Raw genomic sequence first — 15,761 nt, forward strand, 5'->3', positions numbered from 1 at the left:
GTGTGTGTGTGTGTGTGTGTGTGTGTGTGTGTGTGTGTGTGTGTGTGTGTGTGTGTGTGTGTGTGTGTGTGTGTGTGTGTGTGTGTGTGTGTGTCCTGCATGTTTGCACCAGGGAGACAAAAGCAAGACCCGCCCAGCTCTGCCTCAGATTGTCTTACCATGATATCTGACCCTATACCTTAACACATTGGTTCTCAAAGTGGGGTCCGGGGACCCCCAGGGGTCCTTGAGGGGGTACCAGGGGGTCCCCAGCAAAATGTTATAATAAAGCGTCACAATCATTTTAACCCCTTTATCCATATTTTACACTTTGGCTATTCAAAAATAGCAGATATACAAGCTCATAGCTTTAGTTCAAAATTTAGAATTATGAATTATGAATTGAACTAGTTCATTTAAAAATGTGTGAACTGAACTTTGAACTAGTTCATGTAGAAAGTGAACTTTCCCATCACTGCCCCTGGGTGTCACACATGGTCCCTGTGTGGATACTGTGATGGCAGACCTCTGACCTCTGACCTGTGTTGGTGGCAAGTTTGGTGTGGATCGGAGCAACTGCGCGCGCGCGCGTGTGTGTGTGCATGCATGTCTTTAAGTGGCGCATTTCCACTATATCCTTTTTGTGTTGAATTACTATAACTGGTTGTTTGTGTTGAGTTAGTGTATCCGCCACATACAGTATGGTGGAGGCGCTGCTACTTATGTCTGTTGTCTTATAAGTTGTCAGTATAAGTCTAACTATAAGAGATTGTAAACAATACACTGTAGCAATAATCTCTCTAGTCTGGTGTTAAGAATGTTAACCACTTCAACCCCACACACCCTATTCTGGGGGAACGTGTGGCGTTGTGATGCATTGTGAGCTTGTAGATCTAATATTTTTGGCAAAGAGTGTATAGATGGAAAAAAGCTGTCCAATTAAGTGTGTTTTATTAAGAATAGAGGGGTTGATGTTGTTGAAGTGTTTTATACCATAAACTAGAACCACTTGGTATTTAATATCTAAAAGTTTGTCTGAATCTGAATGATAAAGTATTATAAACACAACCTGTACTGTTGATATAGGAAGCATGTCTTCAGATCACTGTTTAGTTCTGCCTGGAATATAGACGCTGATAGAAAGATCATCGTGTGTGTGTGTGTGTGTGTGTGTGTGTGTGTGTGTGTGTGTGTGTGTGTGTGTGTGTGTGTGTGTGTGTGTGTGTGTGTGTGTGTGTGTGTGTGTGTGTGTGTGTGTGTGTGTGTGTGTGTGTGTGTGTGTGTGTGTGTGTGTGTGTGTGTGTGTGTGTGTGTGTGTGTGTGTACCAGACCCATAGAAAGAGAGAGTTCCGTCACACTTTGATCTCCTATGGGCTGTAGTTCCAAACATTGGAACTTCCTCATTGAGATAGACAGAGCATTTCCTTATGCATTTCCGTTCTTACAATGGGAGTCTACAGTATGCAAGTGGTGTCACTCTCATAGTTATATCACGCTGGTTTGCACCAGAGAGACAAAGGCAAGACCCGCCCAGCTCTGCCTCAGATATCTGATATGATATCTGACCCTATACCTTAACCAATCATCACTCCTCTTGTCTAAACCCAGGGGCGGACTGGCCATTTGGCCCACCGGGCAAATGCCCGGTGGGCCAATGGGCCACAAAAAAAAAACACAGACCTGAGTTGCGCTGTACTTGGTGTGTTCTTTTTCAATCTACAAGCTCACAACCTTGTAGATCTGATATTTTTTGGGGCGAAAAACAAACAAACACAGGCCTGAGTTGCACTGTACTTGGTGTGTTCTTTTTCAATCTACAAGCTCACAACCTTGTAGATCTGATATTTTTGGGGGCGAATATTCCCCCCAGAATAGGGATGCTGGGGTTCAAGTGGTTAAACGTCAAGTATAAAGTTATTTTCAATCTGTCCTATAATGGAAAGTGTTCTTTCGTGACAAACTGCATATTATATTATCTGTATCTTATGTATTAACAATACATATTTACGTACCATAATATGAATATACGGTAACAATGTAATGCTGTGGATGTAAAGGTTAATTGCAGGGGGTCCCTGAGACAGATAAGTTTGAGGACCACTGGGTTAGAGTGACAGTAGATCACTGGATGATAATAAACATTATGGCTTCAGAGGCATTTGAATTGCTAAAGTAATTAGTTATACTAGTTAGTAAAAAGGTAGTGGAGTTCAACACTGTTCAGCAACATATTTAGAAGAGCAGAGCAGAACAGAAGTCCATGTGAGTTAGATAGATCAGTGGTTCTGAAACATCTTCATGTCAAGGAGCCATAAACTGATTTGTATTTATAACCATAAAACATTGAGCCAGTGGCCCCCATAAGAGAAGACAGTCAACATTCTTCAAAAATAGCAGATCTACATGCTCACAAAGAGTCACAATATATGATGCGTTGTGAGCTTGTGGATCTGCTATTTTAAATCTTCAGGAAATGAACAGGTTCACAATGGGGCTCTATGGGCTGGCAAGTAGACTATATAGGTGTGTGTGTGTGTGTGTGTGTGTGTGTGTGTGTGTGTGTGTGTGTGTGTGTGTGTGTGTGTGTGTGTGTGTGTGTGTGTGTGTGTGTGTGTGTGTGTGTGCGTGTGCGCATTTTGCATATGCAGCAAACATTGACTGTTTTCTGGTCTATTTTGACTGTAATCTTGACAGGTTTAATAAAGACCAAAGATGAGTCATTGTGAGGAGAGAGAGGAGGAGGGAACTGACAAACAGCTCATCCACAGACCAGAGCCTCCATCTGTGTCTGTGAAGAGTGATGAACCTGGACCTCCACACACAAAGTATATCAATCCTCCTACAATATACACAACACTAACACAACAATGTGATCTCATGCTAAGTTAATTACAAAAACAAGACATAGTATCTAATAATGTTGTATCATCCCTGTTCAATATTCATCTATAGATTATAAATTACTATGTGTGCAGTTTGTGAATAAAGTCGTACAAATCACAGAGTGGTGTTCAGTGGTGATGCTGCACAAGACAGGCTGGCTGCTTGTGTGCATGTACAGTATGCAACAAGCTATGTAAAATATGTCTATCACCTGTTATTGTACTGTATATTTAGTAAAATGTTATGGTTTCTATTTTATTGCTATTTTATTCAGTGTTCTTGTTGCTGCAATGTTGTGAGAGGAAACTAAAAGATGTTAACCTTTTAGAAGTAAAATGTAATAATAACAATAAAAAACAATCTTGAACAAATTGACTTTTTCACTCACACAAACATTTGTATGATCCCAGAAGTCTGTACCACGGGCGTGGGGAGTTGCGTCATGACCCAAGTAATCCAGGGAAAAAAAGATTGTTATTCTACCTACGGTTCAAGAGTTATAGGCCAAAACGTAAAGTGGCACTGGACTGTAAACCTCCCCTCCAAGTGTTGTAGCTGTAGCCCTTACGGTTTCCGGAAAAAATATATACAAATCTTGAATGGGAGTTTTTTCATTTTCCCATTAAAGTCAATGGGGAAATTGAATACACTAATAAATCAATATAAATTAAACTATACAACCAATCTCTTAGCAAAATAATAGCACACGATTCCCGGTGAAGCCGGTCAATTTGACATATGGCACGAATGTGGGAAAAAACTGTCTGGTTGCCCTGTTAGGGCCCTGTTAGGGCAACCACACTAACTAGGGATGGGAAGGTAGAATAACAGATAGTTTTCTGACGTGATTATCACAACAAACAACAGGGGATCTCAGACTTCAGGTGACCAGCCTGTGACTTCAGTCATCTATGACACATCTATGTCTTATGACCAGGGATATAGTGATATTTTTAGTTGGGGGAGTGCACCCATAATGCATGTGCATTCGCACACTTGATTCTTTCTCTGACAGCGGGTGGGTAGTTCTCCATCAGGCCTGCATAGCATAAAAAAAATATTAATGAATGACTGAATGAATGAATGGCAGGTTGCAGGCGACACCTTTCACTACACGGGCAGGCCATCGGGAAAAGTCCTGAACCTGTCGATGCTCAGACTGAGTGGAACATAATTTTATCAGTTCCATCTTGTTCACAATTTCCAAGACACATCAAGCCGGTCGTAGCCGACACAAATTGAACATCTTCTCACACAATGACGGGCTCTTTCACAACAGTGTGTGATGCAACAGACAAACATGTGCTCACTCTATGGGCTTAGCATCCAGAAACAATGCAACTTCAGCTGGACTGCTTGAGGCGCACGCACTGGGCGAGCAAAATGCATTGAAATGCATTCGCTGCGCAAAGTGTTTCCGTTCAACAGCGGGGTGAGGGTAAACTGCAAACGTGCACCGTTTTACCACTACTTCACTGTTACTTGCTATAATGCATTCATTTTGTGCCTGGCATTTGGTGCTCTCCGGACCTTAGTGTCCAGGGTTGCAGCCTCTAAAGCCTGTGCATTAAGCCGGGCCTGAGTATAAAGGTGTGTGTGCGTGCGTGCGTGCGTTCGTTCGTATAAGTTCTGGATAAGAGGGTCTGCTAAATGCCTAGCCTGGCATTGGCCAGAATGATAACGTGGATTCACTCTCACGTTCCTCCCCGGTATCAGTCTGGACTTCGGCCCATAGCGAGCGAGTATGAGAAATCAGAAAATAATCGGGCCAATCAGTTACTGTGTTTCAACTGCTGTCCGTACAACAGTGAAAAGCATCAAAATCCTTTACGGTGTATTTAAAATATATATTATTATTATTATTATTATTATTATTATTATTATTATTGTTTTCTGAAAATAAAATGCAAAAGTAATATAATGGGTAGAGAGGTCTCCTGGGAAACAGAAGGTCCCATTTCTGTCCCCGGCTATGTGTCAAGGTGTCCATGAGCAAGACACTTAAAGGGATATTTCACTTTATAAAAGATATTGGTTCATTCAGGCTTTTGTGAGCACCCCGGACAGTTTTTAAGTTGCTTGATTCAGTATTTAGATATTTGATATTAAGTTTATCAGACACGCCCCCATCCTATACAAACCCATTATAACTTCAAACTCCATTTTTAATGTAGGCCTAATAGTATTTCTATTCTAGAATTGATGTGATTTATGTGAATGCTCTGAGGAAGGCTCATAGTGAAACGCATAAGCGTTCATTTATTGGTGTGTGCCAATAAAAAAGTGGAAATGTGAGTACTTTGTCCTTCATTTATTAGAAATTGCTACCTTTTTGGGATTTTTAAATTCCTACTTTTGATCCATTTCTAACATGTTAGATTCATCAACAACACCCGTCCTTGGTTCTGGTGACTCACCCTGCCCCCCTAATACGTGAGGTGGCCGTGTTTTTTTTATTACTTTTTTCATTTATTTAATCAAATTGTTTTTTATCTTACAAAACTATTATTTAAAATAAATGAAAAAAGTAATTGAAAAAAACATGGTCCCCTCACGTATTAGAAGGACAATATCAGTCACCAGAACCAAGGATGGGTGTTTCTGATGAATCTAACATGGTTAAAATGGAATTTTAAGTTACAATGGGTTTGTATGGGAAGGGAGCGTGTCTGATAAAATGAATATCAAATATCTAAATACTGAATCAAGCAACTTAAAAACTGTCCGGGGTGCTCCTAAAAGCTTGAGTAGACAATAAAATGACAAATAAAAAAAAAACTAGAAAAAGTGCTCCTCGGAGCACAGGTCTCCGCCAGGTCAGGTAGGTTATTGTGGGCCAACAATGTTCGGAATTCGCCAATCAGGATGGAATATGAAAAATCGGACAGAACCATCTTGATCACTTGACTATAGAGATAATGGGTACCGATTTGCATGATGATTGGACAACATTTGTAGGAGTAATACAAAAAAGAAAAGTGTTGAAAAAATCGGCCTCCTGGTGGCGCTATAATAGGGCAATGTTAAAGGGTGGCATTTGTTCTTCAACATAGTGCGAAGTGTCACCTCAATCGGACGCTGCGTTCATGATTTGTGGCATTTTGTTCAAAACAGGCCACTTCTGCAAACTTTAGATGTCAATGTTAGCCAATCAGGATGAAATATGAAAAATCAAACAGTTCCATCTTGATCACATGACTATAGAGATCATGTGTACCGATTTGTGTGAAATTTGGATAAAATCTGAAGGCTTAATATCCAAAAATGTGTTGTACATAAGTGGGCCTCCTGGTGGCGCTATAAAAGGCAAATGTGAAAAATGTTTTTCCTTGGCCTCTAGGGAGTGTGCGTGCAAAGTTTCATGCAGATCGGTGCAGTTATAGTTAAAAACACAAATCAGCCTTTTATAGCGCCACCATGAGGCTGATTTGAAAAATGTCAAGTGCCATTTGTTCCTCGGCGTAGTGGGAATGTGTTTGTGAAATTTCACGGAAATCGCAAGCTGCGTTCATGATTTGAGGCATTTTGTTCAAAACGGACCAATCCTGCAAATTTTGGAAGCCAACCTTAGCCAATGAGGATGGAATATGGGAAATCGGACAGATCCGTGTTGATCAGATGACTATAGAGATATTGTGTATCGATTTGCAAAGAAATGGGTTTTGCACAAATCGGCCTCCAGGTGGCGCTATAACAGGCCCATGTGAAAAATTTGAGGCAGAGGTTCTGAATTGGCATCCAGGGAGTGTGTGTGCACAGTTTCGGAGCGACCAGGCCAACGGTGCCAGAGATTAGCTGTTCACACACAGACAGGACGGACGGACAGGGGCGAAACCATACTCTCTCGCCATGACAATAAACTGAAATATCTTTTTAACCCATATAACAATTAACCCAGATGAAGTCAGTTTTCAGCTGGGTGAAGCTGAAAACTGAATTCCCCTCTGTTTCTAGCAGGATTCATGTGCAGAGAGCAGAGTCTCCTGTACACAGCTGTGTCTCCATGAACAGTGACTGGTCCATGGATCACCCTATTACCTTCACATCCAGACACCACTCTACTGATCAAAGGTTTGAATTGAGCACACATATGATTGGAACAGTAACACTGAACACTCATCATTGAACATGATAAAACAGAGGTCATCATGATGTGGTCACATGTTTTCATCAATCCCTTTAAATTACAGTATATAAGCCAATACATTTTTTTTATCACATTGTCAATAAATATCATCATGTGAAACGTGATTTCAGTGAATGTTGACCTATTCACTTCAAAGCCAGACACCATTCTATTGATCACGAGTTTAAAGTTACACCAAATGTGTCTGAAAGTAATGTATTTACCTCAATTAAGCATCAGAATATATATAGGGATGACCGCAATTAATTATTTTATAAAGCATAAATAGTTTTGTTTATGGTCAATTCAATGTGAAACTAGAAAAGTCAGAAAAAGTCAGCCCATGCTGTGTCAGTCGTGGAGTGCAGGTATCAGTACATTTGGAGGTGTGCTCTATAGAGACCCCTCAACATGTGAATCCAATGTTGGTATGAAAGGAAGTTGCATTCATTATATACTGTATGTATATCCTCCCTTTATACCTTTCTGAACTTTTGGAGCCTTATGGCCCAGACAGAGCACTAAGGTATGCCAACAAGTTGCTCCTGCATGGTGGTTATAATTTTGATAGCATGTTATTTACTGGTATCCTATAGTTCACATGTACAGATTATTATTTTGGATAGTATATTGTTTAGAGTTTAAACTTAAGACTGATGCTAGGTTCTTGGTTCTCCATGTGATCCTATTTTACTGAGGCACTTGACTACACTGTCTCTCTGCATCTTATGTATGTGTTTACCTTGCTTATTGTAAGCGATAAGAACGTCTGCTAAATGCCTACATTGTAAATTGTAACTTCAGCAGGTATTTAAGGCTTTCATGGTCTAAAGATGGTTCTGTTTCCTGATGTCATGCATGTAGCATCATGAGCTGTGATTGGTCTACTTTAGAGGAGACAGAAAACCCTGTTTTGCAGCTACAGTGTAAACAATGATTACTAGGAATATCAGCGACAAATTGTATTTCTAATTCAAATGACAAATTAGACTAAACATTTGGTTATGTTTGTTTCATTTGGCCAAATGGAAATAACAATATTTGTTGGTAAGTTGGTATAACTAAGAATGTTACAGGGAATAAATAAATACATAAAAAAGATTGTCAAATATGATCCAACTTTCTTGCTATTTGTGAGTTTCACTTTAACTTCACCAGATATTTAACTATTTAAAAAATACACTTTTGAGGGGACATACTGTACAGAAGACCCTGTTTTCCTCAGCCATACTATGGATATTACTAGTAATATCTGAGCAGTAAATTGTATTTCAACTCCAATAATAATTGCAGAAACATGTGTGTTTTTCCAGAAGTCTTCACCACAGACCAGAGTCTCCAACACCCAGCTGTGTGTCTATGAAGAGTGATCAGTCTAAGGATTTCCCTGTGAACTTCAGTAATGAACCGCGACCCTCAAACACAAAGTAAGATCACTGATCTCTGTGATATTAAAACTGGAAAGACACAAATAATGAATCCACATGGAAATAATGAAAAGTTAAAACAGTGTAAAAAGTTACTTTGTTTTCCTATTTTTATGTGATGATAAAAATGTGTTTGTGAGAGATTACACTGAATAGAGACATTATTACTTCTAGCAACATCTACCTTTGGTTGCCCCTTGCCATGGTTGCCCCTCGTTTTGGCCTCATATACAAAATGATATAGCCTAAGGTCACATTGGCCTTGATGGCCTGTCACACTGCCCCAGTTTGCGAGCTGATGTCACCATTTTCTCCTTTGCTTCCGTTTTTTTAGACACCAGTGTCTTGTTGAGATTCAGAATTCTGAAATAATGAAAAGTTGTATTTATTTATTTATTTTGCTGATAGTTATACTGTGTATTTAAAATATTATTATTAATACTATTATTACCCTTATTGTTTTTTTATATTTAAAAATAAAATGCAAAAGTAATATAATGGGTAGAGAGGTCACCTGGGAAATAATATCTCAAGAACAGATTCTGCTCTGCGTTTGAATCTGTCGGGGGGGTTCGTCATATCGCGTACGCACTGGCCTACAAGTGGGCGTGCCTTCAGATCAGGAAGCAGGCCGCGCTTTACCCAATCAAATGTAGTGGGCGGGATTTACGTGTCTGCCGATCCTTCCCCACTAGAAACAAACCAAAACTCATTTAACAATAGCGTCCTCGGAGCAGACAAAACCACGGAAAGATATTCACATTTTAACCTGCTCTTTCATCATAGAAACAAGTGGGCTTATAACCAAAACGATCCATGTTCTCTGGGAGAAGTGGTGCTAGTGTTCTGTGTAGAAATATTGTTAGTGGGAATGAAAACATAGTCGCACCACCGGAAGTGATGCGCTGAAGGCAGACCAAAACCCTGGTTTCCTTGCGTACGTGTGCTACGTCGACTTCCTCCCAGAGCCAAGTGAGATAGTAAAAAACAGCAGAGGGCGCTGTTTTTCCTTTTCATTTGGCGATGGGTTCCCAGATTGCCTGGGAAGCAGAAGGTCCCAGGTTCAATATCCGGCCCCGGCTATGTGTCAAGGTGTCCATGAGCAAGACACTTAAAGGGATATTTTAAGGGATATAAAGTGCACTCCTCGGAGCACAGATCTCCACCAGGCTGGCTGGCTGTGTCAGTCATGGAGTGCAGGTATCAGTACATTTGGAGGTGTGCTCTATAGAGACCCCTCAACATATGAATCCAATGTTGGTATGAAAGGATGTTGCATTCATTATATACTGTATAGGTAAGAACCATAGTAAGTGGCATAGATACTAGGTAACTACTATAGTAATTACCATAGATACTAGGTAACTACTATAGTAATTACCATAGATAATAGGTAAGTACCATAGTAGTATGTACCATAGATAATAGGTAGCTACTGCAGTAATTACAATAGATAACAAGTGACTACCATAATTGCCATAAATAATAGGTAAATACCATAGTAAATACTATAGTAGATACTATACACAATAGGTAACTACCATATTAAGTAACAGGGCAAGAATTTCATGGAGGTCACCATGCCGATGGCCCTCGTTTTGGCCTCATGGCCCTAAGGTCACAGTGGCCTTGACACCACACTGCCCCAGTGTGCCAGCAGATTTCACCATTTCCCCATGGTGGCCATGAGCAAGACAGTTAACCCCTAACTGACAATTAACCCAGATGAAGTCAGTTTTCAGTTGGGTGAAGCTGGAAACTGAATACCCCTCTGTTTCTAGCAGGATTGATGTGCAGAGAGCAGAGTCTCCTGTACCCAGCTGTGTCTCCATGAAGAGTGACTGGTCCATGGATCACCCTATTACCTTCACATCCAGACACCACTCTACTGATCCAAGGTTTGAATTGAGCACACAGATGATTGGAACAGTAACACTGAACACGCATCATTGAACATGATAAAACATCATGATGTGGTCACATGTTTTCATCAATCCCTTTAAATTACAATATAGAAGCCAATACATGTTTTGATCACATTACCAATAAATATCATACGATACGATACGATACGATAATACTTTATTGTCAGTTCACACTGAAATTTGTCTTGCGACCCAGCAGCCATGTATGCAACAATAAACAATAAACAGTACACACATTTGACATGACACAAGAAAACAAAACAAAACAAAATACATACATAAAGACATACAAAGACAAGAGCAATGTCCACCTCTCAGCCTACCCCAAGACTACAACTCCTGATTAAGCCTCAATGTCGTCTGATGGACAAAGGACCTCTTCAGTTTGACCTTATTGTATGTAGGAACACTGTATCTCCTTCCTGAAGGCAGCAACCTATATTCTCCATACAAAGCATGGCTAGTGTTTGAAGTGATATTCCTTGCCAACCTTATCATACTGTCATTATACGTAGATGTATAGAGCCTCTGAAGTGGTTGTCCAACAATCTTTGAACAAATGTTCAGTTGCTGCAGCAGTTGTGACTTTAAGGCTACAGACAGACATCCATACCAGGTGGTACTACAGTACTGCAGAACACTCATAATAACAGAAGTGAAAAACAAAAGAAGAATCTGTCTACTAGCACCAAAAGATCTCAGGCGGCGAAGGAAATAGACTCTTTGCTTTGTCTTCTTACCCACTGATTCAATCTGGTCTTTCCATGACATGATCATCATGTGAAAAGTGACTTTAGTGAACGTTGACCTATTCACTTCAAAGCCAGAAACCATTCTATTGATCAAGGGTTTAAAGTTACACCAAATGTGTCTGAAAGTAATGTATTTACCTCAATTAAGCATCAGAATATAGGGATTACCACAATTGATTATTTTATAGAACATAAATAGTTTTGTTTATGGTCAATTAAATGTGAAACTAGAAAAGTCAGAAAAAGTCAGCCTATGCTGTGTCAGTCATGGAGTGCAGGTATCAGTACATTTGGAGGTGTGCTCTATAGAGACCCCTCAACATGTGAATCCAATGTTGGTATGAAATGAAGTTGTATTCATATACTGTATGTATATCCTCCCTTTATACCTTTCTGAACTTTTGGAGCCTTATGGCCCAGACAGAGCACTAAAGTCTGCCAACAAGTTGCTCCTGGTGGTTATAATTTTGATAGTGTCGTATATTTTAGGTGCCATGATGCGGTGTTACCAGGCCTAGCTGCTTAAAAGAAAGTGTAGAAGAGAAGACATCCAGAGTCCATGTTCAGAATCATTCATTTATTCAGCAACAACAGCATCATAGCAACAGCATGAGAACCAGGGAGCCGAAGCTCCCCCCCAGCCTCACGGCGTGGGCAGTACTAACTCACAAGTCACACTTACAGTCACTCTTATACTCTAGGTTCACATTACAATAAGTCCTTGTGGGTGGGGGTCACCCTGAAAGGTGACCAGATCAACTCCTTTCATGTCCTTTGATCAATGTCTATCTGATTAGCAACAGTATGTCAGGAAGCTTGGGAGTGAAGACAATGGCCAGACCTGATGTCTTCAGGTTAACAAAGACAATGTAAATCACACTTCACAGCTAGCAGAGTGTCCCTGATTTTCTATGCAGACACCTCTTCAAACAGTGGGTTAAGATTATAGCATCAGGCATAAGCAACATGCCTCTATGCAAACGTGGACTTTAGTAAAGTCATAGATGGTTTATGTTCAATAAATATAACCAGCTTGGGGCCCACAATATACGATAATGGCATGTTATGTACTGGTATCCTGTAGTTCACATGTACAGATTATTATTTTGGATTGGTCATTTTATCGTCTTCTCAGGCTTTTGTGAGCCCCTGGACAGTTTTTAAGTTGCTTGATTTTGTATTTAGATATTTGATATTATTATTTTTCAGACACGCCCCCTTCCTATACAAACCCATTATAACTTCAAACTCCATTTTTAACATGTTGGATTCATCATAAACACCCATCCTTGGTTCTGGTGACTCACCCTGCCCTCATAATACATGAGGGGGGCATGTTTTTCCGATTACTTTTTTCATTTATTTAATTAAATTGCTTTATTGTATTGTATTCTTTTCATTTTCCATTTTCGAGTGTAATATTGAGATTATACAACAGTTACCAACAAAATACATCCAAATGTATTCATATTGTGGAGCAATTCATAATAAAAATGTTTCGCTATTATCCGTTTCCCTGTTAAGAGAAGAGTTTTTCACTGAGACATTAAATAGTCCCTGTAGCAGCACTATGAGCCTGAGGCACCGTCTCATCAAGACAGCTGAGGGCTCAGCTATCAATGCTTGAGCAGTGGAATGAATTCCAGTAGGCTATATGCTCCGTCGTACGACCGTGTCACGTGGCCAAAATAACTGATCTACAAGCTGACAACGCGTCGCCATCGCGACGCGTTGTGAACTTGTAGATCGGCTATTTTCGCCGTGCGATACCTTCCTGAAGTATAACATACACTGGACTGTTAACGAAATGGGAGTAATTTTACTTTTCACAGGAGGATATTTATAACCTTCTAACCATTGATCAACCGTAAGTCCACCAAATAAGTCAAAATTAACAACATAGTCCATTTTGCATAGCTGTTTGTTCTCCGGTGGCGGCGGTGGGTCAGGCTATGCAGGCTACTGTCTGTTTGTTTTCCTACCGTGGGACAGCGTGACTTCACAGCACAGCTGTGCCATATATGGTCTAATCAGGTGCGGACTGCAGTGCGGAGTGATTTATTTAATGTGATTAGGCCCGTGCTATGCTGGTTTGAAGCACGGCTAGAAAGCTATTTCAGCCAATCAGATTGCTTGGTCGGAACTACCTGTTGTATAACCAGAGTTAACTAACAATTAACCCAGATGAAGTCAGTTTTCAGCTGGGTGAAGCTGAAAACTGAATTCCCCTTTGTTTCTAGCAGGATTGATGTGCAGAGAGCAGAGTCTCCTGTACCCAGCTGTGTCTCCATGAACAGTGACTGGTCCATGGATCACCCTATTACCTTCACATCCAGACACCACTCTACTGATCCAAGGTTTGAATTGAGCACACAGATGATTGGAACAGTAACACTGGACAAGCATCATTGAACATGATAAAACAGAGGTCATCATGATGTGGTCACATGTTTTCATCAATCCCTTTAAATTACAGTATATAGCCAATAATTTTTTTTATATCATTACCAATAAATATCATCATGTGAAACGTGACTTCAGTGAACGTTGACCTATTCACTTCAAAGCCAGACACCATTGTATTGATCAAGGGTTTAAAGTTACACCAAATGTGTCTGAAAGTAATGTATTTACCTCAATTAAGCATCAGAATATAGGGATGACCGCAATTAATTATTTTATAGAACATAAATAGTTTTGTTTATGGTCAATTAAATGTGAAACTAGAAAAGTCAGAAAAAGTCAGCCTATGCTGTGTCAGTTGTGGAGTGCAGCTATCATTACGTTTGGAGGTGTGCTCTATAGAGACCCCTCAATAGTAGGGGGTGCTAACCACAAAAAATGGCCAAATCGTTACGCAGCGGATAAAAGCATGAAATTTGATACAGATGTCCCTTGGGTCATCCTAAAACATCCTAGAAGGGGTGCCCAAAAAAATCTTAAACAGGAAGTGAGTTATTGACAAATTTTTAAATGACCGCCTACAGTGTTATCGATTGACTCAAAAGACAACTAAAGAATCTCATAAAAGCATACAATTTGGCATACATGTCCCTTGGGTCATCCCAAGACATCCCAGAAGGGGTGCCCAAAAAAATCTTAAACAGGAAGTGAGTTATTGACAAAATTGAAAATGACCGCCTACTACAGTGTTGTCGATTAACTCAACAGACAACTAAAGAATCTCATAAAAGCATACAATTTGGCATACATGTCCCTTGGGTCATCCTAAGACATCCTAGAAGGGGTGCCTGAAATGATCTGAAACATCATAAAAAATAATCTCATAAAAGCATGAAATTTGGTACAAATGTCCCTTGGGTGATCTGAATGCATCTTAAGGGGTGCCAAAAAAAAGTTTTAATAGTCTCTCAATGGAAAACACTCCTCCCCCACGGGCTGCACTGCTACAACATTCAATTCGAGCAGTTTGCCAATCTGGCATTTGGTCCAGAAGCCTGAAAGCTATGCAATATCTACCATCTCCTGACAAATATGGATGGATTAAAGTCGCTGATTCGTGGACACCTTTATGGACACTCTTGCCAGAGGCTGCCAAAGTTTGTAGAGAACTCAAGTGTGGCTGCAAAGCTGAGCCCTTCTGTTCGAGAAAGTGTAGATGCTGGGATGCTGGGTTACCTTGCAGAGCATTATGCCAATGTGCTGGTAATTGCGAAATGGCACACATGAATACATGTAGTTACTAAACACTAATCACAAAAAAACAGTAATGATCAAGAAGAAAATACATGAGAAGATAGAGTGTAAAACCAGCAAGAAGATGTAGAGTGCAAAATAAATAAGATGCAGAGAGTAAAATAAGAATATGCAGAGTAAGATAAGATGCAGAATAAAATAAATAAGAATATGCAGAGAGTTAGATGAATAAAGAAGATTCAAAGAGTAAAATAAAAAAAATAATGCAGAAAGTAAAATAAATAAGATGATAGAAATGAAAACAGAAGGTAGACTACAAAATACGGCAGGTTATGCACTGCATAACCTGTCGTATTGAGTCTGCATAATATGCAGTCTGCCGTGGTCAACTGTTTAAACAGCCATTTAGAATTTCTTCAACATGGTCCCTTCCTAAAAAGTTTAATAACAAGCAAACAAACAAATAAATAACCCATTCTAGGATATATTAAGAAGCACTCAATGCACGTACCAAATGATACACTTTTATGACGTCCCTTTATGTTTTCTTTTGTGTCAACTGCTTTAGGCGGTCACTTCCTGTTTAAAACCTCTTTGGGCACCCCTTGTAGGATGCGTTCAGATCACCCAAGGGACATTTGTACCACATTTCATGCTTTTATGAGATTCTTTAGGTATCTTGCATCATCTTTCACACTGTAGGCGGCCATTTTCAATTTAGTCAATAACTCACTTCCTGTTTCAGATTATTTTGAGCACCCCTTCTAGGATGTGTTAGGATGACCCAAGGGACATATGTGCCAAATTGTATGCTTTTTGGAGATTCTATAGGCTTTTTGAGCCAATCGCCAACACTGTAGGCGGCCATTTTCAATTTTGTCAATAACTCACTTCCTGTTGAAGACTTTTTTGGGCACCCCTTCTAGGATGTCTTAGGATGACCCAAGGGACATGTGTGCCAAATGTTATGCTTTTTGGAGATTCTTTAGTTGTCTTTTGAGTCAATCGACAA

At 39.9% G+C, this 15,761-nt stretch overlaps 3 protein-coding genes across 3 annotated transcripts in view; all 3 read left to right on the forward strand.

Annotated features, from left to right (window-relative positions):
- The window catches only part of LOC308094999 (NACHT, LRR and PYD domains-containing protein 12-like), a 518,863-nt gene that overhangs the window by 423,846 nt on the left and 79,256 nt on the right, over positions 1–15,761 (forward strand). The gene's annotated exons all lie outside the window — the stretch shown is intronic.
- The window catches only part of LOC308094786 (uncharacterized protein), a gene marked incomplete at its 3' end in the record, with an annotated part of 221,582 nt that overhangs the window by 200,626 nt on the left and 5,195 nt on the right, over positions 1–15,761 (forward strand). The window contains exons 3-6 of the mRNA XM_080441612.1: positions 2,674–2,804; positions 6,817–6,933; positions 8,302–8,415; positions 13,333–13,449. Coding sequence (XP_080297738.1) covers positions 2,692–2,804; positions 6,817–6,933; positions 8,302–8,415; positions 13,333–13,449 — 461 coding nt within the window. The 5' untranslated portion in view covers positions 2,674–2,691. The remainder of the gene's footprint in view (positions 1–2,673; positions 2,805–6,816; positions 6,934–8,301; positions 8,416–13,332; positions 13,450–15,761) is intronic.
- The window catches only part of LOC308094996 (NACHT, LRR and PYD domains-containing protein 3-like), a 569,186-nt gene that overhangs the window by 146,339 nt on the left and 407,086 nt on the right, over positions 1–15,761 (forward strand). The gene's annotated exons all lie outside the window — the stretch shown is intronic.

Source organism: Gymnoscopelus braueri, assembly GCF_963280865.1.
Source record: "Gymnoscopelus braueri genome assembly, chromosome: 11".
Classification (NCBI taxonomy): Eukaryota; Metazoa; Chordata; class Actinopteri; order Myctophiformes; family Myctophidae; genus Gymnoscopelus; species Gymnoscopelus braueri.